This window comes from Aspergillus terreus, genomic scaffold, assembly GCF_000149615.1.
Source record: "Aspergillus terreus NIH2624 scaffold_4 genomic scaffold, whole genome shotgun sequence".
Classification (NCBI taxonomy): Eukaryota; Fungi; Ascomycota; class Eurotiomycetes; order Eurotiales; family Aspergillaceae; genus Aspergillus; species Aspergillus terreus.
In genome coordinates this window covers 1,834,783-1,860,553 of record NT_165927.1, presented here as the reverse complement: position 1 = coordinate 1,860,553, position 25,771 = coordinate 1,834,783, and the positions used below count along the sequence as shown (strand labels likewise).

At 51.1% G+C, this 25,771-nt stretch overlaps 10 protein-coding genes across 10 annotated transcripts; 5 read left to right on the top strand and 5 right to left on the bottom strand.

The window, feature by feature from the left end:
• Window positions 1–62: 62 nt before the first annotated feature.
• On the top strand, window positions 63–1,007 carry ATEG_03455 (uncharacterized protein; the record flags this gene model as incomplete). The annotated part of the gene is made up of 4 exons (XM_001212633.1): window positions 63–97; window positions 224–249; window positions 331–512; window positions 975–1,007. 4 exons carry the CDS (start codon window positions 63–65, stop codon window positions 1,005–1,007), a joined length of 276 nt encoding a protein of 91 aa, XP_001212633.1.
• Window positions 1,008–1,954: 947 nt separating this feature from the next.
• Window positions 1,955–3,940, bottom strand: ATEG_03454 (ferric reductase family protein; the record flags this gene model as incomplete). Its single annotated transcript, XM_001212632.1, has 1 exon — window positions 1,955–3,940. The coding sequence occupies one exon, from the start codon at window positions 3,938–3,940 to the stop codon at window positions 1,955–1,957; it is 1,986 nt and encodes a 661-aa protein (XP_001212632.1).
• A 646-nt stretch (window positions 3,941–4,586) lies between these two features.
• On the bottom strand, window positions 4,587–6,159 carry ATEG_03453 (uncharacterized protein; the record flags this gene model as incomplete). The annotated part of the gene is made up of 2 exons (XM_001212631.1): window positions 4,587–4,598; window positions 4,717–6,159. 2 exons carry the CDS (start codon window positions 6,157–6,159, stop codon window positions 4,587–4,589), a joined length of 1,455 nt encoding a protein of 484 aa, XP_001212631.1.
• Window positions 6,160–7,019: 860 nt separating this feature from the next.
• Window positions 7,020–7,947, top strand: ATEG_03452 (sulfotransferase family protein; the record flags this gene model as incomplete). The annotated part of the gene is made up of 2 exons (XM_001212630.1): window positions 7,020–7,697; window positions 7,750–7,947. The coding sequence occupies 2 exons, from the start codon at window positions 7,020–7,022 to the stop codon at window positions 7,945–7,947; spliced, it is 876 nt and encodes a 291-aa protein (XP_001212630.1).
• Window positions 7,948–8,076: 129 nt separating this feature from the next.
• Window positions 8,077–8,836, bottom strand: ATEG_03451 (putative short-chain alcohol dehydrogenase; the record flags this gene model as incomplete). The annotated part of the gene is made up of 2 exons (XM_001212629.1): window positions 8,077–8,427; window positions 8,483–8,836. The coding sequence occupies 2 exons, from the start codon at window positions 8,834–8,836 to the stop codon at window positions 8,077–8,079; spliced, it is 705 nt and encodes a 234-aa protein (XP_001212629.1).
• A 640-nt stretch (window positions 8,837–9,476) lies between these two features.
• On the top strand, window positions 9,477–10,770 carry ATEG_03450 (nitronate monooxygenase; the record flags this gene model as incomplete). The annotated part of the gene is made up of 5 exons (XM_001212628.1): window positions 9,477–9,585; window positions 9,646–10,182; window positions 10,241–10,269; window positions 10,322–10,584; window positions 10,653–10,770. 5 exons carry the CDS (start codon window positions 9,477–9,479, stop codon window positions 10,768–10,770), a joined length of 1,056 nt encoding a protein of 351 aa, XP_001212628.1.
• A 453-nt stretch (window positions 10,771–11,223) lies between these two features.
• Window positions 11,224–12,455, bottom strand: ATEG_03449 (uncharacterized protein; the record flags this gene model as incomplete). Its single annotated transcript, XM_001212627.1, has 3 exons — window positions 11,224–11,590; window positions 11,638–12,276; window positions 12,334–12,455. 3 exons carry the CDS (start codon window positions 12,453–12,455, stop codon window positions 11,224–11,226), a joined length of 1,128 nt encoding a protein of 375 aa, XP_001212627.1.
• A 517-nt stretch (window positions 12,456–12,972) lies between these two features.
• Window positions 12,973–13,415, top strand: ATEG_03448 (DUF3140 domain-containing protein; the record flags this gene model as incomplete). Its single annotated transcript, XM_001212626.1, has 2 exons — window positions 12,973–13,166; window positions 13,214–13,415. 2 exons carry the CDS (start codon window positions 12,973–12,975, stop codon window positions 13,413–13,415), a joined length of 396 nt encoding a protein of 131 aa, XP_001212626.1.
• A 1,227-nt stretch (window positions 13,416–14,642) lies between these two features.
• Window positions 14,643–15,842, top strand: ATEG_03447 (hydroxymethylglutaryl-CoA reductase; the record flags this gene model as incomplete). Its single annotated transcript, XM_001212625.1, has 1 exon — window positions 14,643–15,842. The coding sequence occupies one exon, from the start codon at window positions 14,643–14,645 to the stop codon at window positions 15,840–15,842; it is 1,200 nt and encodes a 399-aa protein (XP_001212625.1).
• A 766-nt stretch (window positions 15,843–16,608) lies between these two features.
• ATEG_03446 (uncharacterized protein) lies at window positions 16,609–24,791 on the bottom strand (the record flags this gene model as incomplete). The annotated part of the gene is made up of 5 exons (XM_001212624.1): window positions 16,609–21,393; window positions 21,453–23,969; window positions 24,032–24,300; window positions 24,359–24,503; window positions 24,645–24,791. The coding sequence occupies 5 exons, from the start codon at window positions 24,789–24,791 to the stop codon at window positions 16,609–16,611; spliced, it is 7,863 nt and encodes a 2,620-aa protein (XP_001212624.1).
• Between the last annotated feature and the right edge of the window lie 980 nt (window positions 24,792–25,771).

Genomic DNA, 25,771 nt, shown 5'->3' with positions numbered 1-25,771 from the left:
GCCAACCCTTTCATTTCCAGCAGATATCGCCGATTGGGCTGGAAACCGTCTCAACTTTCGCTATGGGTGGTAATTTGAACGACCCTAAGAATGGATAGTGAGTAGAGCCTCTTCTCTTTGCCCTGTATTGAGTGCTCGATTCGACCAAACATCATTTCCGTCTATCTTTAGCCGAGCGAATGTCTAATCAATGTGGTCTTACGGCTAGCTGACAATGTACAAGTTGGTTGGGTGTTCCGGGAGCATTTGGTACGTACGAAACGAGATCCAAAACCGATAGCTTGTTCAGTAAGATGGTCCAGTAGCTCTGGTCTTGTTAACTACTCGTAGTCCGTGCCAGCCCACAACGCGTGGTAACATACGTGCGGTCCCCCAACCGTCTCAGACCTCTGGCCGGCTGCCTACACGCTGCCATTTTCAACGTTGCTCGTCGCTGCAGGCAGCAAGCCCTCTATGTTGTCCCGCCTTTTATCGTTGCATACGTTGCGCTGCTATGGGCAGATGAGAGGCAGGTTTGGTCTGACGAATCCTTATCTGGATCAAGCTAACCATACGCACGGCTAGGAATAAGTACATCAACTCAAAGTCTGGCAGGATTGGCCCAGAGCACAAGATGGAGGGTTTGGGCACCGTCGCTTGAGCATTGGTCATTGGCTTGTTGGTTCCCTTTGATTGAGTCTTACGATTCTCCCGAATGTGGAGATAAGGTGTTGCAACTCTAGGATTGGTCTTAATTCGTACGCAGACATGAGAGTTTAATTTATCGTGCAGTGTTATATCCTTTCTCAATCACTGTATAAATAAAAAGGCAAACAAAATATCTTTCTTGAATCCTTTATTCTCTTTCACAACTCCCGCAACGCCTAAATAAAATTAAAAGGCTATAATTAGCCTTAAGCAATCTGTATAATACTAGTCTTATTTATATAAAACTTTTACTCTAAACTAGCTAAGAAATTAGTAGATTTCTATAGTATTCTTACGCTGGAGATATCGTCGACTTTTAGCATAATTTAATATAGAAATAATCTCTTTATCTTAATAATCTCTCTATATTAATATAATAAAGGAGAAATTATACATTCTTAACTTATATAAAATTTTTCTAGAAATAAATCTGTTAGTATCTATTCTTGGTTCTCTAATTAGTCTCTATAAAACTTAGCTTTAGATATAGCTATAGATTTTTATATATTTTAATATTGGTATATAATACTAGCGCTGTAAAACTATTTTATCTATTTATAAAAGATACTTAGAGTAAATAACTTAGATTATTAATTATATAGTATCAATATATTCTAGGGAGGCTGGGAAAATGACATAACTATTGGAGTGTACATAGGAAGATCTATCTTTGTTCGTCCTATAACACTTCTTGTCCGTACGGCACACTTAGATAGGTACATCCCGCGTCCCAATGCGTGCTGTATTCTTTCTTGAAGAAGTTAGCTCATATTAAGATGCCTGACCTACAGAAAAACGAGAAACGCCGAAGATGCAAGTCCTCTCTGGCGAGAGAGCTCCAGGACTTGATTGACCGGGAAGAGCGGTTCAAGGACAACTACGGCGATTTCGAAAACTCATGGACTTCAACGTGCGTATCACCTCTGATACCTTCCGGTGTCGCATGACTGAATTTCAACGTTATCTAGGCGGATCAATGATGGCTTGGCTAAAGCCCCATCCTTAGAAGGCTCTCGTCAGTCCTTCGACCAGACAGATATGAACAAGAGCGATGGACCAAGGGATGGTAACAAGTCATAAGGGCAAAGAGGAATTGTACTTTGTATGGGGCTATATTGGGTTTCCACGATCTACATTCATAGATACAGTGACGGAAGGAATATACAAACAATCTATTCATTGCTATAACATTCGGGGTATTACCAACACAAAACGCTATCTCCATGACCAGCATGGACCAAACACAACCATATACTCCATCCTCCAGTTACCACTCTAACCGATCGTCATGTATCAACTGTACGTCATACCGTTCATCGCCCTTCAGCACCTTCGCCGGGTCATTATGTGCAGCCACCGCCGTCCGCAGCGAGGAAATCAACCCGGTCGGCCCACTAGCAAATACCCGGGTAGGGCCTTGCGTCGTTCGCGACAAAAAGTCCGACAACAGGCCATGGACGTCGGGATGTGGCGAGCGTCCGTCCGCCCCAGGCGTACCCAAGCAGTGCACCGAGAACGGGCTATCGGCCGTTGCACCTCCCTCAAGGGAGGTCAGCGAGGACGACGAAGGACTGCGCTTAACGTCGACTTCCTTTTCTCCCCGGGCAAAACCCGCATTGTCTGCCGAAGTTGGTCCGCATTCACGGGTTACGAAAATGCGGATCCGGAAATGAGGACACGTCGCGGCCACTGCGCGGAGGGCGTCGATCTCATCACCAAGCCAGTGGATGTTATCCTTGCGGCGGATAATCCAGATGAACTCCACCTGGCTCCGCCGCTTGGGAAACAGGCTCGTCATGGTGATTGCCTGCAGGAGCGGCAGGACGAAGGTGACGCCAGTGCCGCCCGCGATGCAGAACAGGTTGATGTCGTCGGTGCAATGGAGATCGTGGTCCACAATGGATTGACCGTACGGGCCTGAGAGGACTATCGACGTACTCGGCAGCTCGCTTTGCACTAGCGGGGTCCGAGCGATCTTAGCCAGGTCGCCAGTGAGGCCCTTTTTGGCGCGGATGATGTAGGTGTGGTGTTGGGGGGAGAGCCCCGGGACGGTAGCCGGGGTCATGGGGTGCGATTGCCACACGCTGAGCTCTGGGAAACACAGATAGAAGTGCTGTCCGATGTCCCAGGGCTGGTGGTCATGTTTGAAGTCGAGGCGGATGACGTCGCCGTCTTCCTCGCTGGGGAAGGAGACCATCTGCGCCTTGGGCACATGCAGCCCCCATACTGCGTGGGTCTTATCCGAGTGCTTCCCCGTGTGGAGGAGGAACGTCCGCAGGAGGCGGACTCCACGGTCCAGGAGCCACACCGCCAGGGACGCAATCATCCAGCAGGCAAGCTTCGACCAGTGCCCCCAGCATGCGCCGACGTATAGCATGGCAACCACGTAGTGCGATTTGCGGAAGAATTCGTACCCCGTCCAGCGGATGGCCCATTTCGTGCTGAAGACGACCAGGAACGTCAGGAAGATCATGGCGACGATGCCCCAGATGATGTATTGCTGTCCGATGAAATGGTTCCATGTCTCAGGCTGCGGCTGGTATAGCTTTGCTTCGATCACGGTCCATCCGAGCGTGTGCAGTGCGGATTGAATGTAGATGATCCAGCCCAGCCAGCGGTGGAGAAAGTTGAAGTGGTGGTACGGGATACCCGTCAGGAGGGAGAGAAGCGACTCCCGCGTGCACAGCAGCACGGTGAGCGGCGTGAGCGCATAGGCGAGAATCCCGATGCGGTCCGACCACGGGCCCAGTCCCACGCGCGTCGTCCGCAGCTCCGGGTGTCCCTTTACCGGGCTGTACCAAGTCTTGTATACGATTCCCACAAAGGTGAAGATCGTCAGGTAGCCGATGATGATGGCCAGGAGGAGGATGTTGAACCGCGTGGTGTGGCCGAATATCGGCGTCAGAGCCTCACGGAGGAAGTGCCGGTGGTAGATGGATCCGAACATGCGCGACACGCGATACAAGGTGCTCTGGCCTCGGCGCGGACATTCCGTCGCATTGCTCTTAGTGATGCTTCGCGCGATCGGGTTGCAGTAGTGTGCGATGAAGAGGAGCAGGAGAATGCCGAGGATCACTCCCCACATGATGGCGCTATACATGACCGAGACATCGTGGCCATGGTACACTGTGTCCAGGTAGGCACAGGCCCCCGGATCGCTGGTGCATGGGACTTGTCGAGTAAAGTAGCCCCAATGATAGGTGTAATTTCCACCCTCGACGATTTCGTGGGAGCTATGGCGGGGAGACAGCATCTCGGCCAGTCAGCCCCATTGAAGGGGACCAGGCGAGTCTGAAGGGACGAGTTGAGGTTCTGGTGAAGTCTGGAGAGCGCTGCGGGCCCATCCATTTTATAGAGGCCGACCCTCATCTGGACGGATGGGTTCGTGCTGGTCGAGGCCAGACCAGTGGGCTGCCAAGCAAGAAATCTGCTCAAGTGTGACGCCAAGAGTGTCAATTAATATGGGTCCGACGTTCGGAGTCGGGGCTGGCGATGTGAGAGGCCATCAAGTAGTCGCGTGGATGCACACGGAGAAAGGTCCGTCTGCGGTTTCCTCCCAGGAAGCGTCCAAGAGAACACCATGGATAAGTATCTATTCATTATACAGTCCTTGGCAGTCTGCTTCCAACTGGTTCTGGAGAGTTTCGGATAATTTGATCGTGAAGACGAAGCTTGGCACGCTAATCTGACCTACAGCCAATGAACATCGCAGGATTGATGGCACAGCATGGGATCAATCTTATTACTAATATGCTCAAATCCGATCGTCTCCACACCAACACAGGCCAATCAGCAGCAGCCAGTAAAATGTCTTTATCATTTTTTTCTTTGATTGTTCCATCTTGATTGATAAACTGCCCTACGGAGTAGAGGCTGATTCAAGTACTTCTGTGTTCCTTCTATTCATGAGGCTATGCTCAACAGAAGTTATCCATCAGAAGGCCTCATCAACTGCTGCTCCAGAAACCACACAAAAGAGGCAACTCCCAGAAGTACACAGTTCGTAGCCTGTGATCGGCTGTAACTAACCTCTGGATGTTTAGCGGAGACACCCTCTGGCGGAGGGACCTTGCCTTGATCATGGCATCTTGGCTCGTTTATCCCCGACCTTTCGTCCGAGGCATTGTTCTCCGCCTTGTATGACTGTGGCTGGTTTATATTCTCGGCAACAGCTGAGGCGGCCTCGCCCAGCCCTGAATCATGTACCCGTTGTCTCCATCGTTCGAGACTGAAGACAAGGACCGCCACCCCTTCTGCACAGACTGCAACTATCGGAAACATGGTGGCCTCCAAGAGGTACGACAAGACCGTCTCATTCATGAGGAAGTGTCGCAGAAATATGATATACACTGCGAGCCAAGATGCCAGATATGTCGCAAACACGGCAATTCGAAATGCTTGGGGAGACGTAAAGTACCACTGCCCTAGCGACCTGCACCCCGGGATAGCCTTTAGCACGCGGAAGCACATCAAAGCAAATAAGGTCATCCCGACACAATTTAGGAATGTGAAAAGTATAACCTGGGAAACAATGCCGCCGACCCGCTTGGAGAGCGTGAATTGCGCAAAAGGGAGCATAAATGGACGCATGTCCAAATGTGTCAGCCACGCAATTGCCAACATCTCAGCTGTACTCCAGTACTTTCCGGCAAATTTCGAGGTCATGTATATGAGACGAAATGTGAGACAACGGTAATGTGAACATGTCCAGCTTTGTGGGGTGTGACAAAGGACAGCCACAATCCCCGATTCATAGTGTGTGCTCCAACCTGCGGTGGAGCTGTCCCTGTCTACCCCGGGCGATGTCGTCCAGAAGTGTTGTATGCGCTCGCAGAGATTTTGGGGGTTCGAAGTCGCGGTGTCAGGTGCATAACCAGGATTATGGCCTGATTCCTCCTTACTCGTAGCTGTGGCTCCGACTGGTGAGCGGTGCATGGGCAACCTATCTCTCTCGGCATCCCTTTTGCCCATGAATGTCCTCGTAGGCCAAGTCCGGTGGAGCAAAAAGCGCTCAGGCGACTTAGCAACGGCGGAGAGAAAGATTTCCACGTATATAGCCTCCACAATGAAACATGTCACGGTGATCTTTATTCCCCAGCTGCAGTCTGTCAACAGGAGCTTGGTATAACATGGCACAGTCACTACCATCAACAGCCCCCGTCTCCCAATACTCGACCACGAGGTTGGATCAGGAACTCGCTTCTTGCCCGGGGTTTGTGCATCGAAGTATAGGCGTCCAAGAACATATACCGCCGCATGTGTGTCCGTGATTCCCGATAGTCGCCACTTGATAAACGCCAGTGTCGCCTGGACTGTGGCAATGCCGGAAACGAAGGGGGAAAATCTCCGTAAATTTTGTTTCAAGTTCTCCGATAATTGTCTCTGTCCAACTGGTCTGATCAGGCTACTGATAGAGACCGAGAGAATAGCCGCTGTGATTACCCACGCGGTGGGAGTGGTGTCGAGGAACATCCCGCGAAAGACATTCGCCGTGCACGGATGAGATTGAGAGGCCACATCGCGAATTGTTGTTGCTATATATTGTATTGAAGCACACGGAAGTCTTCGGCCAGAATATCATAGCCACCCAATTATATCACTCGCTAAGTATCCCCGTGTTTGGTCGTCGTAGACGCTTTGATGCGATTTGACTATTTTAGCCGACCCGTGTACGAGGCTCAATGGTTTCTTGGATAGTCTTAAGCCTCAACTGGTTCGCTCATTCTTTCACAAAATACTCAGTAAGGGCCTTTTTAATGTGCAGTTTATAACTTTCAGGTGTCGTTCGCCGTCCAGATATACCCCGACGAGGAAACCTCCAGGAACAGTTCTACCTGGGCCGGTGAAACTATCAAAATTACTACTCTACGCCCATCCAGTCGTCAGAATTCTTCCACTGTGCCTCTCAAGCGGACAATGTGGACTTAGTTATGATAGTCAGCCTCCTGCGGTGAGCTTGAGCGCCACATACGTTGTGCTGTTCCACCGCCTTTCTGGCATGTATGAGGGATGCAGCCAGCGGCAAGGGATGTGCTGAGATATCATAAAGCCACCAGAGAGCACAAGTTTTCAATACCATTCTATTGTCGTGCATACGCTATCGAAAAAAAAATGCACGCGAAAAATCTGGGGCTCATCTATGGCAGCGAATGTATAGAACAACATCCGAATTTGGATGTCATTCATGACAATTGGTTCCTTGCGGGTTTCGCATTCTTTTTGAAAAATGCGCCTGGGGATCCCTTGCTTGCTTCGGAGTATATATAAACCCCTCTGTCTGTGTCTGAGACATCTCGGACTACGGTCTTTACTCCCCGTCGATCGACCTCAATATGGACTGGCTCCTAGAGAAAATCTTCACCGTCCCCCAACCTCCACCCAGGGTCCGAACCAAACCAATGCAAGTGATCTGCGTCGGGCTCTCCAGATCCGCAACAGAAAGCCTGAGAGTCGCCCTTGAACAGCTAGGATTTACTCCCTATCACGGCTGGGATCTGGTGTACGAAAAAGACATCGGCTACATCCAAGGCTGGACGCAGCTGCAGCGTCGAAAATGGGAGGGCCCACCTGACGGAGATGTCAACATCACCGCTGAGGATTTCGACGTCCTTCTCGGCCATGCTGATGCAGTCGTCGAGACTCCGGCCTGGTTCTTCGCGTCGGAGATGATCCAGGCCTATCCGGATGCGAAGGTCGTTCTCAACCTTCGACGGGACCTCGACGCGTGGCATCGGAGTGTGATGAAATCGCTCGTGGAAGAAGTCGAAGACCGGTGGTCGGCCCAGATCCTGAAGCGGCTGACTGCGTCGTTCTTTTGGAAATCCAAGTTCTTCTACCAGTATGGCTTCCGGCTGGGCTTCCGGACTCCGTTTCCGGGGTGGCTGCGGCCAGGTCTTGCTTGCAATGGCAAATGGGTATATCGAGAACACTGTAATATGATCCGAGGGCTCGTTCCCAAAGATCGTTTGTTGGAGTGGAGTGTTGAGGATGGGTGGGAGCCGCTATGCGAGGTAGGTGATTTGTTCCGCTCTAGGGAATTCTCTAATGTCTCTTTTTTTGCAGTTCCTGGGCAAGCCATGTCCCGATGGGCCTTTTCCGAATTCGAATTCCCTAGCTGAGTTCAAAGCGCGTCTGGATGGTTTGGTGAAGGACCAGGCCATTCTGGCGCTTCGAAATTTGCTGGTGCTCACCACATCTCTGGCAGCGTTGACAATAGCTGTAGTGTTTGGATCGAGGGGTGGGCTTCTTAGACTGCATTGAGCTCGTGTAATGCTTCAAAATAAGTTCCAACTCCTACTGGATTTATTGATGCACTGTAACCAGCAACGAATAGCACTTGAGTCCGACAGGTTGTACCAGTCAACTACGTACATCGTGGATAGACTCATGCTATACAATAGTCACATCAGACAGCTCATCTCGCTGAAACAAATCCCAAGCTCGTTCAGCAATGTTGGTAGGATTCAGCGATGACGCATCTGGCGAAACAATTCCTCCAACAATCACCATTCCAACATGTACACCTCGAGCCTTGAACGTCTTCTCCAGCGACTTGACCATGTTTGCCTGCGCAGCTTTCACCAGTGACAAAGAGAAGAGCTCGGGGATCGGGTCGACAGGCAGGAGACTGCTCGTAACAAGGATTGACGGTTTGTAGTCCGCGCCCGGGTTATTTTCCCTTGTCTTCAGGAGTAAGGGCATCGCCCATTTGGCTGTCACATACAGTGCAATTACAGAGATCTTGGTGTCCAGTCACTCGTTAGGTCCAGTCTGCAGTGACCAAGGATGGACATACCTGAAAGTCACTTTCAATCTTCTCAGTTTGAAAATCAAAGAACATGCTCTCGCCCACTCGTGCCGGGTTGAAATACACGCATTCGAGCGTGCCAAATGACTCGACCTCCTCCAACGCGGCTTTGAGCTGGTCCATATCACTGATATCCACCTGCCATGTCTTGACAATCACCTGGCGCCCGACCTTTTGTGTTGCGGACTGGATGGCGTCCTTGTCCTGCTGGAGCTGGGATTGGGTCCGGGCAAAAAGGGCAACATGATCGAACCGCTCTTGGGCAAAACGAGATGCCACGGCTACACCGATTCCTGGGCCAGAACCAAGGAGTAGGAGAGTTCTTGAAGTAGGTGCAACCATTGCAAGTGATGACAGTAAACAGCAGAGGAGAGCGCTATGGAAGCATTCTTCCCTCCTCGTGGGGATGATGATCTCTTATGCTTTGGAGTATCCTGCAGGGTGACCTGGCACGTCTTCCGTGCAGACGAAGCTGAATAGTTGCATAGATAATTTAGGGCAATAACACCGACAGGCTAGCGGCCGACATCATCTTGCATCACAACATACAATGCACGGCAGGACCACAGTTACATTATGCCACCGCAAAGTTTCGACAGGACCATTTCTTCATTCTGCCTAGTCAGACGTCCAACTCAACACCGTGAGTCGACACTACTGGCTAGCTCGGGGTAGACGATCCTCCTCTATGGTGCCAGCCTGCAGTCTCACATATCCTGCAGCTCCGAGAGGTCGTTATATCCTCCAGCTTGCCTTCTTGCGGATATGCGGACCGAGCGAATGGGACTAGCGGCCGCACCAGCACTGCACGTAAGCATCACGAAGGCCGTTTTATTGGTAGGGCCTGCGAGGCGTGGTCTGGACAGCTCATCGTTCATACGTGAAATATATTAAATAGGATTGTTGTCCCTCTCAATCAACTAACCCACCTCATTGCTCTTTCCAGACTACCATCCCTTTCACCCTCTATCTCTACAGCATCATGAATAAGCTCTTTCCAAACACAGAATCCCCCTTCATCGCCAGCGCACCCATGTTCGGGTACGCAGATGGGAGGTTGGCAAGTGCCGTCTCAGCAGCCGGCGGATACGGTACTTCCCTTCCTCCAGCTGTCACAGCGGCCATGCGATAGCTAACCCCCAACACGACAGGCTTCATCGCGGGCGGCTACGATTTCACGACCGGATCCACGCAGCTCCAAATGCTAGAAGCAGAGCTCTCAAAGGCCCGCACGCTGCTCGGAATCCAAGATCCAGAAGAGAGCATACCGATCGGCGTAGGCTGTCTGACCCTGCAAACGGACGGCCTCATCGACAACGCACTGCCTATTCTCTGTAAGGCCCGGGTGACGGGTGTCTGGTTGTCCTTCCCCCAACACGGGGCTGACCACGGGCCCATCATCGCCCGCATCCGGAAGCTTCGAGAGACGGCTGCATGGGACGTGAAGGTTTTCGTGCAGGTGGGAACCGTGCAGGCGGCGCGGGAGGCTGTGGAACTACAGGCGGATGTGCTGGTCGTGCAGGGCTCGGATGCGGGTGGACATCAATGGGCTCATGGGGCCAGCGTGATGACCCTTGTGCCTGAAGTGCGTGATTTACTGAGGGAGATGGGGAAGTCGGGGGAGGTGGGTATGATTGCTGCCGGGGGCATAGTGGATGCTAGGGGCTTTGCGGCAGCGATTGGGCTGGGTGCGTATTGACGGCTTGCGAGATGGTCCGATACTTGCTGACTTGTCTGGCGTTTTAGGTGCAGAGGGAGTCGCCATGGGCACTAGGGTAGGTCACCGCATGCTGTTAAGGATGAAGCGATGCTCATGTTGTTCTCTAGTTTATCGCCACGACGGAATGCCCAGCTCCGGACTCGGCCAAGGAAAAGATCCTGTCCACTATGGACGGCGCTACGACGACCATCAAATCAAGGGTGCATGATGTGTTTCAGCATACGGATTTCTGGCATGAGCGTTATGATGGAAGAGCCATAGTTGGGCCAAACTACAAGGATTTTCTGGATGGCGTCGAAAGAGATGAGATAACAAGACGCTATGATGAAGCAAAGGCCAACGGAGAACAGGAGAGAGTGACAATCTGGGCGTACGTCTTCCTTTTTCTTCCTTCATATATCCTTCCACCATGTGAGCATTACGTTGACAGTGGTATAGTGGTACGGGTATCGGCCGCATCAGGGATGTTGTACCAGTCAAGCAGCTCCTGGAAACCATTCGTGCTGAGGCTCGATCGGTAGCGACGCAGATTCAGAAATCACTTACGGGAATATGAATGTATCTCGGCAAGAGCCTTCAGCCTATGCGTCTCAGATAAATTTCTAGATGATCATTAGAGTTGGAGGCTTGCACAAGACAATGGATATCCTACCACAAATCCTCCAATGCCTCCTAGCATAGATCAATGTCTGGCGCAGCGGTCCATCGTCCAGTTGGAACTCGTTTCCGAAAAGCTTCTTCAAGCGAATTGTTGCAAAAATAGCCTCCCCGATGCATACAACTGTGTGCAACGGCACCCAGTCGATGTTGTCCTCCGCAGCCAGTGTATTGAACTTGCAACAGATGTCACGAACCATATTGATGAAGGACTTCAGTGCTAGAAGTGAGGGTGCTGTCGAATAAGATGGGTCTGAATAGGAAAATTGGATACTACGATCAATCCGGAATTGGTGAAGAAGAAGCGCAGCCCTATTTCCATCAGCACGGTTTTCGGCATGATGGTAATGCCTCACATCATGGTCATTGCATTAGCTCCGCATGAAACTGCCCAACCGCGAGGAGTCTGCTCAAGCAGGCGCTCCGCAAACTGGATCAGTGCAGTATCGAGTGCAGTGAACTTCACTGGGAAGGATTGCACATCGTTTGATTGTTGAAAGACCTGTACGTGACCTAACAGACGAGCCGATTGGACTTCTCGGGCAAAATAACAAAGTGGAATCTCAACCGGGGCAGACATGGTGAATTGAGGAATATCGTGAAGCACTCCCTCTTGGAATTGCTCGAGGATGAGATCATCCACTGGCAGGCGAAAGTGATCTGATAGGTCTGCAACGGTATGAGGGGCCTTGAAGTCGGTGACTACCTGATACACAATACTGGCGAATGTTAGTCCTCGGTCAAAGCTTTCTCATACTTGACATACCGATCCAGCAGATATAGTCCAGCCCAGACTCTCCGCCGCTCTTCACCGTCAGCCCAAGCTAGCCGGTCAGTGTATCCACTCCAATCGTCAGTATCCAATTTCAATGCGTATCCTAGGCGTGCACAATTTGCGATGCTCAGGGAGGCGGCACCCGAATCAGAATCACCAGCCTCATGTAGCACGAGTAACAGTCCGCTCTGTACGAGTTGCAAGGAGGGTGCGCGTCGGAGCTGGAGAAAAGAGAACAGGTATTTAAAGAGGTTGTAGAAATGGGACTTCAGATCATTCTGGACACCCCTGTGCATCACGAGAACTATAGCGAGGACCAAGAGGGCTGTCTCCGCAGAAGGAGTATGCTCTAGTTGTGCCACCCGTTTCCGGAACGGTCTCTCCATAACAACAGGTAGCCATGGATGGATGTTTCCGAAATAGGCCGCCAAAGCATGATCTAACGATATGCTCTGTTCTTTTAGGTTTTCAAAAACCAGGCTCACGTATAGTTGATCGAGCTCCAAGGTGAGTGTGGAGGACTTCTCCATCCCCGGTTGCAGGATCCGAGACAAAAAACTCGACGGGTCGCTATCATTATGATCATTCTGCCCGGTACTACTCCAGCTGTAGTTGCAGGATCGTTTTAGCCTTCTTTGCGTTTAGTCCTATTGCAGATCAGAGGTAAGAGAAGAAAACACGGTCTACCTAACGCAGCGAGAGCAGGCCGGCAGTCTTTTGTCGCATTTGCGTTTCTGCTCCCGACATGCAAGACAGACATTGATCGCATTACTTGAAGATGGGTCTGATAGTATCTGGGAGTGGTCCATTGTGATGCGGGTGGGCGTGTTGATATGGTGAAATACGAGGTGAGATCTGGCCGAATTAACCCCGCCAGCGACTACTCACGCTAAGCAACTAGGCCAGATTTGTCAATCGTACTTTGTTCTATTCTCTTCAGCCTGATCATTCTTAATATGAGGTTAGTTATGTACAGGGATTTCCCTCGATATGATACTATCTAGGTACCATTCTCTGATCTAGTACGGCCAACTGGGCGACTTGACCTCCTTCTAGATACAAACACACTCCACCTATTGCAATGTCAATGACGACAGAGAAACGCCCGTCGCCTCCGATCTATAAAACAAAAGGTTTCGCGGCTACGTCAAGCACCGATTAACTTCAGAGATCAACCCTAATTGAGCTACCTGTTTGTTCGCAGTAGCCATGACGTCAGGGTCCCTTGCCATCCAACTGCTATAAATCCAACAACGTGCAACTAGCACTGCGACCAAGTGCTGCATGTTATGATTCTATAAATCAAAATCACATTAACAGCCCACTATGGTCAAAGACAAGAACACCGTGATTGAGTATGCACAGCCCCATACATCCATCATTGCCCGTGCTGATTCGTTCAGGGAGTTCAACGACCTCGTCAACATGACTCCTAACGAGCTCCGGGACTGGTTGAAAGAGGAACAATCGCAGTCTTCCGGATGGAGTAACGACTCGGGAGAGACAATTGGACATGAAAGGTTTGTCTCACCTCGCTGGGTTCTCCGGAATGCTAATCGCTAGACAGTGGACGGAAAATCGTCTCTATCCTTGAACATAATCCATCCAAAGACCCGTCCGGGTACGATGATCAGGACATTGATCATATGCGTCGCGTGGTCGCATACTGTAAGCGACATCTCGCGCAGGAGGAGAAAGCGAAACAGAACACAGAGAGTCGAAGCTACAAGTCCTTGAAGAACTGGGGTCATGATCCGTTGAAGACTTGATATATAGTATCCTTTATTGCTGTTATCTGTAGCAGAATTCGGGCGTACTCACAGATATACTTCGTCAATATATCCTCCAAAGCAAAGAGTCACATAAACGTCTCGATAACCGGGACAATCAGGCAAAAGACATAACGTAAAATGCACCCATCAGGACCAGATTTGATAGGCAATAACACCAACCGGGTGTGGCAAATCGAGCAACTATCGATAGTCTGACGATGTTATGAACGTGTGATCTCGTACGCATCCAGCGAGGCCGTTGGTGCCCATATCAGCTCGACATAACTTTGGTTACGTATCTCAACAGGTTAATCTACATTACCCTTTCGCAATCAGGCTCACTCAACACCCTACATCTTAATCAATTAAGCCAGGAGCAGTTTATCTCAGTGTGCTGATTTGTGGACGCCTGTCCACACACAGGCCCGTTCGCACAGAAATTGCCAGCAGACTGCCATTCCGTGTGGCTGTGAGACATGCAAGGCATATGTATGTTGCACATCATAGGATTCTCGTCATACCCTTCCTCGTCAAGTCCAGATACGTGACTATGCTACATCCATGTGACTATCTGAGTGGCCAAACATGATGTGCGTTGATTTCCTCCGTTACCCTTTCCATCTCCTGGCATATACTCTCAGATGTCCCCGTGATTGTGCTTCGGCGAAACCATAACAAGAGAGAAAATGCTTATTTTCTTGCCGTACGGCTCCTATGCAAAAATCTTCTCGTCCCGTTCGCAACAATAGGGCCCAGTTGACAGATAGGTGGTGAAGAGCCAACCCTACCGTAGCTACCGACTGGAAGTTTATTGAAGACGGAGAGTGTCGTATCGTCGCAACATGCCACGTCGAGCGAGTCACAGCACTGAGCTCCTGCATCCTGCCAAGTGGGTGATCGCTGCAGGTCTACAACATCGGTATCGATAAGCTGCGGCTTAGTATCTGGATGCCGAGCACTATCGCCTGGCTATTTTTACTTTCGAATACCTGCAGTCAACGAAGCTCTATCCGAACGCGTGGCAGGTGTACGCATATTGAAACGGCAGTGCCAAAATAAGATCCACGCATTAAAACTAATGCAGCGCTCTCGACCAGGCAGCTGTTTGTGATGTCATGCGGGCTTCAGATGAATATAAAATAGGTCCTTGTCCCGTCGCCATATACCAAGTGCAAAACATTCTCGGCCCACTTTGAGACCAATCCCAAATCCCTCGCCAGCGCCATGGCTGATACCAACCCGCGCGTCCAGACCTCCACAGACCACCTCGCTCGAGCTACTAGGTCCAAGTACGGCCATGTCCTCGATGACATCACGCATATAACCAGCCACAACACTAACCATGCGGACGTAAAGATTGAGAACTTCATCGGATATTCGACCGTGCCCATGGGTCTTGCCGGTCCACTGCGAATCCACGGCATAGACGGATACAATAACGATACATACGCACCCATGGCTACCACCGAAGCTGCCTTAATAGCCAGCTGTTGCCGCGGATGTAAGGCAATTAATCAGAGCGGCGGCGTAAAGTTCCACGTCTTCGACGATGGCATGTCCCGGGCCCCGGTATTCCGATTCCCTGGCCCAGATGATGGGATTGCTTTCGTTCAGCGACTGCCCGAGCTGCAGCCCGCGATTATCGAGCAGGCAGAGTCCACCAGCCGTCACGCGCGCGTGAAGAAATTAACACCGCATGTCATGGGGTCGGAGGTACACCTCCATTTCGACTACACCTGCGGCGACGCCGCGGGCCAAAATATGGTGACCATCGCTACTCAGTGGGTATGCGAGTGGCTGATGGAGCCAGCCCGGCGCAGGGAGCTCAGGATCCTGGATTATCAGGTCGAAGGGAACATGAGCTCGGACAAAAAGCCATCCTCGGGAAATGTGACGACCCCTCGCGGCGTCCGAGTAATGGCGTGGGCGTCGATATCCGAGACAGCCTGTTGCGATGTCTTCGGCTGCCCGGCAGAGTCTCTCTACGTCGCATACAGACGAATGGAGGCTGCTACTATCCGGAACGGTCTGCATGGAAGTAACGTCAATACGGCCAATGTGCTCGCCGCTATTTTTATTGCGGCTGGACAGGACGCCGGCAGTGTAGCGGAAGCCTCCTGGAGCCATACAGCGCTGGAGTATGACCGTCCGAATCAGTGTCTGAAGGCCTCTGTTTACTTTCCATCGCTCCCAGTTGGCGTGGTCGGAGGAGGCACATCATATCCAACCCAGCAAGAGGCACTCCGGATCATGAAGTGTACGGGATCCGGAGGAAAGCGTCGCCTGGCTGGTATCATTGCTTCCTTTGCCCTGGCGCTCGATATGAGTACACTTGCTGCCATTGGGAGCAACACCTTCTCACAGGCGCATCAGCTCTTGGCACGTCGGCCTCCGGTGGACAGATATGCTGGAGTCAAGTTGTAGGTAAGCAAACCTCATTAGTTAATATTTGTCCGGCTCTTGATTCTGTGCGTATGACCCGGACAAGATTTTTGAGAGTGACATGTTGGATTATGCCGTGTAAGATTGACAGACGTCGGCTGCGCAGAGAGAGATTTATCCTTTTACTTGGTCAATACAAAATCTTTCCTACACTTAACCCTGTCATTTTGGTAGCTTCTTGCCTAGTCTCTATCTGTTAACAGATCACATATTGTTACGAATATAGTACTAATATTGTTCGTTCGCCGCCGTATAGAGAAGATCGATTTATTTTTTCACCTAAGGTGGTAGAGATGGGGTGAGCTGGATGGCTTCATTTTTTTTTAGATCCTTGGTCTACTCGTAGACTTGATGTCGCACGGTTATGTCTGCATCTCCAAGAGATAAGTAGAGCAGTTATGACGGATTTGGAACAGGTATAGAAACAAGGGGCCTTCTGCCCCTTCTTCAATTCGAGGTTCACCCCCTACCAGGAATATGGCGGAGGGTACAATTGTACATACAGTAGCGACAAGGAAATATATATCGCAGGGAATAGAGTATCTGGATAGCTACCTCACACTCTTTTCAACTGACGAACTATACCATACAGAACTGTGGGATGATAGAAGACAATGACAACAACGGCCGTGTTCTTTTCTAATTATCCCTGGTTCTATCTCCATTCGAAAGGATAGTGTTGAGCCACGGGATCAGGCCCTCGCAGAATCATAATAGGACCCGCCGAAATTCCCCAGTCGCTCATCGTTCAACGAAACTTCGTAAAGGAGCTCAGCGACACAAGCCTAGCGCTCAGTTGAGTCAAATCCTTAGCTAAGTCTTTCAGAGGCACAGTAGCCCCCAGCTCCTTGGCAAACCACGTCCGAAATTCCATCTCGATCAACGAGTCGACGCCGTTCGCACGCACATTGAGGCTATCATCGATAGTGTCCTCAGAGATGTTCAGCAAATCGGCCATCTTGCGTCGGAGCGCCTTGTGAATGATTCTTGCCGCCTCCTCTGGGGCGGTAGCGGACTGGAGCTGATCGCGAATGTGAGTCGCCGATTGCGCGCTATGCGAACCGCCAGGACCGGTGTTGGAGAGAGCTGGTGGGAGCTGGGCAAACATGGGATACTTGAGATGGGTCGGTGGCGCCTCATTACTGAGACTGTATGAAGCGGGGGTGCGAAGACCACAGATGAGCTGCGCGGTATCGGGACTCAGGGCCATATGGTGACGTCGATCGATCAAATACTCGACAGTCGCCAGGACTTCTTCCTCAGTTTGTGGATTGGCCATTTTAAACGTGTGTTTCGCCGCGTATTCTGCGTTTTCCGCAATGAAGCCGATCCCTACGACTGCGCCGAGATTAACACTGGCACCGTGCATCCCCTTGGAAACACGGTAACGTGCCAGAGAGTCCTGGAAGTTGTTGCCGGCGTTGTAGTTGGCCTGGCTTCGATTGCCCACAATGCCAGTGATAGAACTCAGCAGCAAGAAGAAATCAACATCCGGCAGCAGGCAGTGGAGGTTCCAAGATCCAGAGACTTTGGGAGTCAGGGCAGTCTGCCATTCTTCGTGTGTCATGGAGTCGAAGGCTTTGTCCTTCAGGACAAAGGAGCATTGTATACATCCCTTGATTGGGGGCAACGTTTCTCGAACCCGTGTGATAACCTCAAGGAGACGTGTCTCATTTGAGATATCACACTGGAAGACATGGCTGGTACAGCCAAGAAGCTTGAGTTTGGCAATCGTCTCTTGTCCTGCTTCGTGGACTGTAGCTGACCGTGACAGGAACACAATGTGCTTGGCTCCGCGACGAGCCAACCTGAGTGCGATGCTGCGGCCGATCCCTCCCAAACCTCCCGCTAGGATGAATGATGCATTTGCATCGAGCTCCAGAGGGAGAAATGGTGGCGGTATGACAGAAACAGGATGAGTGCCCGGAACAAGAGTAACTTTACCGATGCTTTTTCCTGTTTGCAAGAGACGCAATCCTTCCTTCAGCTGCCCATAGTCAAGGACTTGGGTTGGGCGGGCTTCATGAATATCTTGGTTGGACCACAAGTCAATCGTTTCTTGTAACAGCTCCTGGCAGACCTCTGGCCGGTTTTCAGCCAAAGCATTGAGATCCACGCCGGAGAAAGAGACGTTGTAGAGGAAAGGCGTCATGTCCAGCTTGGAGCCAGCCTGCAAATCAAGCTTTCCAATCTCAACAAAGCGTCCAAATGGTGCAACACACTGCCAGGACTGTCGCAATGCTTCACCGCTGAGCGAGTTAAGAACAACATCCACCCCAGCAGGCGCAATGCGTTTGATGCCCGCTGCAAAATTTAAATCACGACTTGAGAAAATGTGGTCGGGGCGAATGTGGAAGTTTTCCATGATGTATTGCTTCTTTTCAAGACTAGAAAGGGTCACGAAAATCTCTGCCCCCTTGGCATGAGCGTACTGTATGGCGGCTTGTCCAATACCCCCGGCAGCGGCATGGATCAAAACTTTCTCACCGGCGCGGAGCCGAGCGATGTGGCCGAGCGAGTAGATCACTGTGCCATAGATAATGGGCAATCCTGCGGCGATTTCGAAGCCCATCGTGTCCGGAATCTTGATAGCAAGCCCGCAATGGACGCGACTGCGTGTGCGCAATGTACCCATTTTGCCGGGCGAAGGGTCCCCCAGGTACATGACCCGATCGCCAGCCTTGAAAGTGCTGACTGACGAGCCTACTCGGACAACTATACCAGCTGCTTCGTGTCCGAAGCCTGGTTGATCAATCTCCCCCATGGCCACCAACAAATCTTTGAAGTTCAGCCCAACTGCATGAACATCGATCTCGATTTCATTCACAGCAAGTGGCTTCCTAGAAATATCTTCATCGGTGACCCATGTCAGAGAATCAATTCCGGGGCTTGTATTGATCAATCGAACAGGTCGTTCAATACTTTCCCAGGTAGACAGTGTCGGCTTTGGTGATGAGAACTGTGCTTCAATGACAGCGCTGGCCACCGTGTTTTTGACGGCATGGTTAGTCTCGATCACTGAATCCCGAATACGATACTCAGAATTGGTATTGCCAGAGTCCTTTGAACACTGATCAAGGAATTGATAACGAAGAACTCGGATCAGTGCATCAACATTCATGTCCGTAGAGGCTGTAGACTCGCCGTCAAGGGCAATCGTGATCAAGTTTAGGTCGTTGCGATCCAGTTCCCAGCGAATGGTACGGATCAGCCCCGTTGCCATTTGGAATTCTGGGTGCGCCAACGGATCGCCAGTTACCCACAACAGTGAGTCGCACGCGGTAACTAGATTCTGGATTGCCTGGAATGTAGTCTCGTCCATGGAGTTCAGTATGGGCTGCTCAGCCTCGAGCAAAGAAATACAGACTCTGCCGATCACATTATCAGCCCGGATGTCATCGATCAGACAGATTGAGTGAGACACTCCTGCAGTGAGCAGTCCTCTGGCAAGCGAGCGAGAGATCTCCGAGTGGGACTGGATTATCACGAGGACTTCGAATGAAGGAGGGGTAGCCTCCAACATTCCGTGACTTGCAGTGGATGCCACCAAAGAGAAATCGGCAAAATCCGGATAGATAGAGCTTGAAGCTTCAAAGTCAACCCCGGAGAACCCAGTATTACGCAGGACCCTGTCCCATTCAAGCTTGTCGGTGCCGCTCTCAGCATCCCAGGAGGCCTTTGTTGCCTCCCGCCATCCGGGCAAAGCACCAAATATGATATTGGCGTGGAGGGACTCCGATCGAACATCCTCAAGAATAAGGAGACGACCCCCTTGTCGCATCAAAGAGTTTAGTCGTAACATCATCTCTTCCATGTTCGGCTGGCCCCGCACAAAGTTATTGACAATGACGAGATCGAAAGGGTTGATCTGGATTTCCTGCTCCGAAGACTTGGCTGTCAAGTCAAGTGCTTCGTATCTGATAATGTCCACCCACGCAGACAGACGCTTTTTCAGTTTCTCACAATGATCAGCTGATTGAGAACGAATGGTATACTGCTCGATGGAATTCTCAGTGCCATCTACACAGAGTGTTTTGAGAACGTGTTCAGCCAGGACTCCTGTGCGACTGCCCAATTCCAGGACGCGAAGGCCTCGTTGGCTCTTGCGAAGGAGAGTGAGGTATTGAGTCAGTGCGGGAAGGATCTTGCCGCGGGATAGTCTGTTTTCATCCCATACTGAGAGGAGGTCGTCCTGTTCATAAAGAAGATACTGTGCTGTGATCTCTCTTCCTAAGATAGACGGGATTGCTGCTCCCATTCTGACAAGAAGGGCGCCGTCGGGGCTCTGGTCCTCAATCTCACGATAGAGTTGCTCTTTCAGGTCAGAGTTTCGAGAATACTCCAGCCACATATCCAGAGAGACATATGGGATACTTTGAGTCGTGACACCAGCGGCAATGGCCCGCAGGAGCTCTCTATACCCTCTCTGATGATCTTCCAGGTTGACATCTTTCATTTCACGAGATTCCCGGAGGCCATCAGTGGCCAAGAGAGTTGAAGCTAGTTGTAGCTGACTGAACCATTTTTGCTGAGCATCGAACGTCTCCAACGGAGCGGGAAAACGTGACAAAAGCTTCTGAAACTCCCGTTTTGTAAGAAGATTCAGATCCGGATACCATTCAACCGAATAACAAGTCCTATTTTCAGCGGCGATAGACTCACTGGATTCGGGCTTGAATGGAGACAGCCGAATACCTGCCAGCGAGATGAGTCTTTCGCTGGGGTTTGCCGGGTCCCACGCATGCACTGTGCTCTCGAAAGCACCGTGCAGAGCATGAGAAGCCTCACTAGTACAACGCAAGATGGTACCGGGGTCAGATGAGAGCGCAGTTGCAGACAGCCAAACGTCTTGGACATAGCTGGGGACACAGCCCCGGCGCATCATTGTCTTGCCCTCAAGGTCATAGATAGATGCAAATGACGCGTGGAATGCATTATCCAAAGTGGTAGGATGGATTAGATGCCCATGCGCGTACTTCTCTGGCATCACTTGAGTGATATCCGGGACGACAATGTCGCCTGTCATCAGTCCTTGTTCTCGATCGCCAATGTTGACGGCGGCTAGATTGCGGAAGGAGGGCCCATGATTGACACCAATCTTTCTGAGATGATCGTATACAGGTGTAAAGTCAACTGGTGCGGTGCAAACATCCTGTCTGGACTGGGCAAATGCCGAGAATTGCGCTTTCTCAGCCTCTTGCGTACGAGTCCCGTCAATTGGATTAAGTGACTTCTTCAAATCTGGAGAGACTTCACCCGTGCAATGCTCAATCCACTCCTCAGTTTTCTGGTTGTAAGAAGCTACCTCGAACCGCTTCCATGCCGTCGACAACGATGTTCTGGATTCCGGCACTGGGTAAAAGGAAAGGCACACCTCTACTCCTTGCGTATCGTCTGGGACCACGAGCATTGCTTTGAATTTGACATCCCTCAGGAAAATCCCGACCATCTCGGCGGGATCAGTGATCTGTTTCATGCCTTCCACAGCCATTACCATATAACCAGCTCCGGGGAAAACAAACTCGTCACCGATCTGAGATCACGTCAGTGTCTGTGCTCATTTAGGCTCTGCATACGGGATGTGATACTTACTACGTGCTCTTTCAACCAGGGGTTCTCTGAGACGCGCAGGAAATGGCGCCAACGTGGGCTATTTGGGTTCCAATCTGGTACTGGGGCCCCAAACAAGTCATGTCGAGGAAACTGTCGCAGACGGATGTTCTTGATCAATCGGCTCTCATAAAGCCCTTGTTCCTCATGGCTGAATGGGTACGGAGGTAGATCCGCAAGCATGCGAGGCTTGAGCAAAGGATTTGCAGACCTATTGACCTTGTCCAGATCAACAGGGGCACCGTGAGCAGCCAGACTCCCTATTGTGTCAAGTAATGTGCCCAACCCGGTATCCTTTCGGCTCAAGGTGGCCAAGTATGGAATCCCTGAGCCCAGACCGAGAATGTCCTTGACTGCACTTTGCATTGCAGGATGAGGACCGACTTCCAGGATAACGTCCACCTGACTACCCTGAACCGAGGAGCCGTCACCCAAAATGGAATCAAAGCACATCGAAGAAACCGCCTTTGTGAATTCGACGGGACCAACCATGCTGTTCGACCAATGCGAAGACTTTTCTGGCACACATGAATCGTCTATCAAGCGACCCGTGAGGGTAGAAAACATATGCACAGTATGGTCAAAGTGCAACAGACGGTTGGACGGCAAGTCACCCACAAGCTCTTCGTATTCCCCCGTGAATTGCTCCATGTGGGCAGAATGGGCGGCATGCTCGACTTTAAGCTTCCGAGTAAAAATGCCCTGTTCGTCGAGCAAGACTTTCAGCGCATCCACCATTGCATCATCACCTGATATTGTATGATTTCGGGGGCTATTGTAGCAAGCGATTGACAGAGTACCGCCTGGCAGTGCTGCGTGCACTTGACTGAGAAGATCTAGCAGAGGCTCTTCCTCAATACCAGCTGCAAGCATGCCGCCTACACGATCTGTCTTCCCATGGAGGAGGACATGACCCCGGTAGTAGGCCACTCTCCACGCACCCTCTCGTGAGATTTTACCTGCGCAGTAAGCTGCCGCAATTTCTCCCGATGAATGGCCCACAACACGGTGAGGCACAACGTTCCAACTGAGCAGAAGGTCAAGCAGCGCAATTTGAACCGCGCAGGATAGTGGATGAGCGAACGCCGATTTGGATATCCTGGAGTCTTTTGAATCCCTTGTAAGCTCCTCCAGCAACGACCAATCGCAGCCCAGTGACTTGAAATAGAGACTTGCTTCTTCGAGGGATTGTCTAAAAACTGGATATAAAAGAAGCTGCTGGCCCATCTGTGCGTATTGAGCTCCTTGACCGGTGAAGACAAATCCAACTCGTAGGGGCGATCGTGACTTGATCGCTTTCAAATGAGGCTTGGATAGCATGTCATGCAATTCCACCAGGGAGCTGCATAGAGCATAGGTTTTCCAAGGAAGTCGCGATCTCCTCGTCGATAAAGTGAAAGCAAGATCATGCAATGCTTGCCCAGCAGAATTTGAATCCAAAGACGAGATGTAGTTTCGGATTTGCGCAAGGACTTTCTCCAAGCTTTTCTCGTCGAAAGCCGAGAAGAGAAGAAGACTCGATGCTTGGAGCGCCTTGGTATTTTCAGGCATATGCCCAGGGCTCGGATTGATGCCATTGACTCCATTTCCGTTGGCCCCAACAGTGCCGGCGACACCATGGGAGCCGTTGGCGTTGGACCCAGCACTATCACTGCCACGAGGCTCGTCAAATTTGTTGAATCCATTGGCACTATTAGTCTGGTATCGCCGGACGGCCTTTGCGACAATAAGTTCAATCTCCTTCTCCGAGGGCACAGTTTCAGCGGTCCTGTGCCGAACAGAGATCCCTCGTTGGTTGCAGTAATGGTATGCATCATCCAGAATGCAGTGTGCATTTGTCCCGCTTATTCCATACGAGCTGATCGATGACCGCCGGATGCCAGTGGTGGGCCATGGAACGCACCGCGTAGGGAATTGGAGATTCCATTCTGGGCGAATTTTCGGATTAATTTTCTTCAGAGTCGCATTTGGTGGGATAATACCAGACTCCAGGAGGAGGACAGACTTGATGACACTGGTGATGCCAGCGCCTCCTTCGAGATGTCCAACATTGGGCTTGACAGCACCAATGTAGAACGGCCGATCTCGCTTCTCAGTCTCAAATGCAGCCGCAATTGCCGTGCACTCCATCAAGTCTCCAGCTTGGGTTCCTGTTCCATGACTTTCGGCATATATTGTGTCCTTTGGGTCCAGACCTGCGGCCACGTAGGTCTTCCTAATCAGTGACTCCTGAGCTGCTGCACTTGGATATGTCATTCCGGGGGTGTGGCCGTCATGATTAAGGCCCGTACCGCGGACGACGGCTCGAATAGTATCGCCATCACGAATGGCGGCTGATAAGGTCTTGAGGATTACTGTCCCTACACCCTCTCCGAGTCCATATCCATCTGCCCGTTGGTCAAATGCCAGGGACTTGCCCTCTGATCCCAGGAGCCCGGAGTATGACATCTTCATCAGATGGGAGAGGTATCCGATCACGCTGACACCACTCACAATGGCCTGTGTTTATCCAACATGGTTAGTCAAATTCTTGCTAACTATTTCATATAGAAAACACTCACCATATCGCTCTCCTTTGCCTGCAGGCTCTGCCTGGCCAGGTGCAGCCCCACCAGACTGCTTGAGCAGGCAGTATCGATTGTAAGACTAGCTCCTTGAAAATCATAAAACCAGCTGACTCTCCCGGAAATCATAGAGTTCTCAGCCCCGGTGGGCCTGTGCTTGAATGACAGTTCTAGATCACTGTTTAGGCGATCGGCGTGGTGGTAGTTGAAGCCGCTCACAAACACGGACGTGTTGGAAGAAATGACATCTTCCATGGGAAGACCAGCTGCATAACCCTATAGTCAGTTCCTATGCTCCCAGTTCATGGCTCGACTATATCTGACCGTTTTCCAATGCGTGATACACATTTTCCATCAAGATGCGTTGCTGAGGATCAAGACTTTGCACTTCAGTCTTGCTCATTTTGAAAAAAGCCGCATCAAACCCATTAGGGCTTTCCTCGAGAAAAGCAGCACCTTTGACGTAAAACTACCATGAAGTTAGTCCTATCTCGGGCACATCAGTGTCTTCTTGACCAACCGATCCCCCCCGGTTCGGGTTAGGGTGATAGAACCCCTTGGAGCTGAGTCTATCCTCTGGGATTGGACGAGCTGCCTGTCTTGCTCTCACGAGAAAGTCCCAGAAAGCCTCTGCGTCTGTGGCCTCATCGGCCGCACGCATGGCCAAGCCGATAATAACCATTGGCTCTGTATTGCCATGGTCTGGTTCAGCGCTATGGGCCTCATGGTGGGTGGTGTTCCCGTTGAGGAAAGGCATTTTGACTAATGGGTTTCAGTCAAAGACTGATGACTATGTCTACATGAGTCCTTGTCTCACAGGCCCATTTGTCTGGATTTATACAAGACCGTCTTAACTCCAGAGGAACTCATGCTTCTACCGCGATATACTCCGGACAGTGAGCCCAGTGCCAAGGCCTGGGTCCTCGTCCTCCGCAACAGTCGGGTTTGTTGCTGTCAGACCACGGAGTATATGATCGTCCACGGAGAAATCCAGACCTTAGGCCAATACCTGGTAAATCGGGGTTAGTCTAAGCACGTGCCCAACCCGGGCTGATAAGGTAAACGAAACAGTCTTACGCCCCATATGCCACTTCTGACGTGCACTCCGACAGTCGCATGCTAATATTGAACGGGCCAGATCTGGCCTCGGTGAACTTCCGCAATAGCCGAGCCCTATAACCGTCTGACACTTTGGCCACGATAGAAGAAGGATCTCGCCCCCCTGTTGATGGCTGTTGAACCTAAGCTTCACTGATCCAGTGCTTGGGCCACCTTTTCGGCGCTAAGCTTTACCCAGCTTGGCGTTCCAAGCCCGTCCAGCGCCGGCGTCTGACATGCATTCCAAAGGATCACGTCCAACTCCACCCACACTGTCTCGTCACGGCTGAAGCGCCACCGGGAAGAGTGGCATGGTACCGATTGAGAAATTGGTGCTCCAGAAGGATGTAGCCGATAGCAGGGTCGTATCTGGGGCGTGAGGCTAGGCTGAAAACCTCCCGTTGAGCGGTATATCCCGCTGACGCCGTGCGTCCACCGAGTGGGTCATAAACAAGGTGAATAAGGTCTGTGTCCAGGCGTGCGGCTGTCCCATTTGCGGACATACCCGATACATGCAGCGCTGCAGAATTGCAGCGGCTGAAAGTCTCTCTACCTGTCCCCCTGGTTTCGTATCCACGGAGATCCGCTGTGATGGCCTCTGCAGGCAAATTATCCGCCAGTGTCAGTAGCTTTCACCTG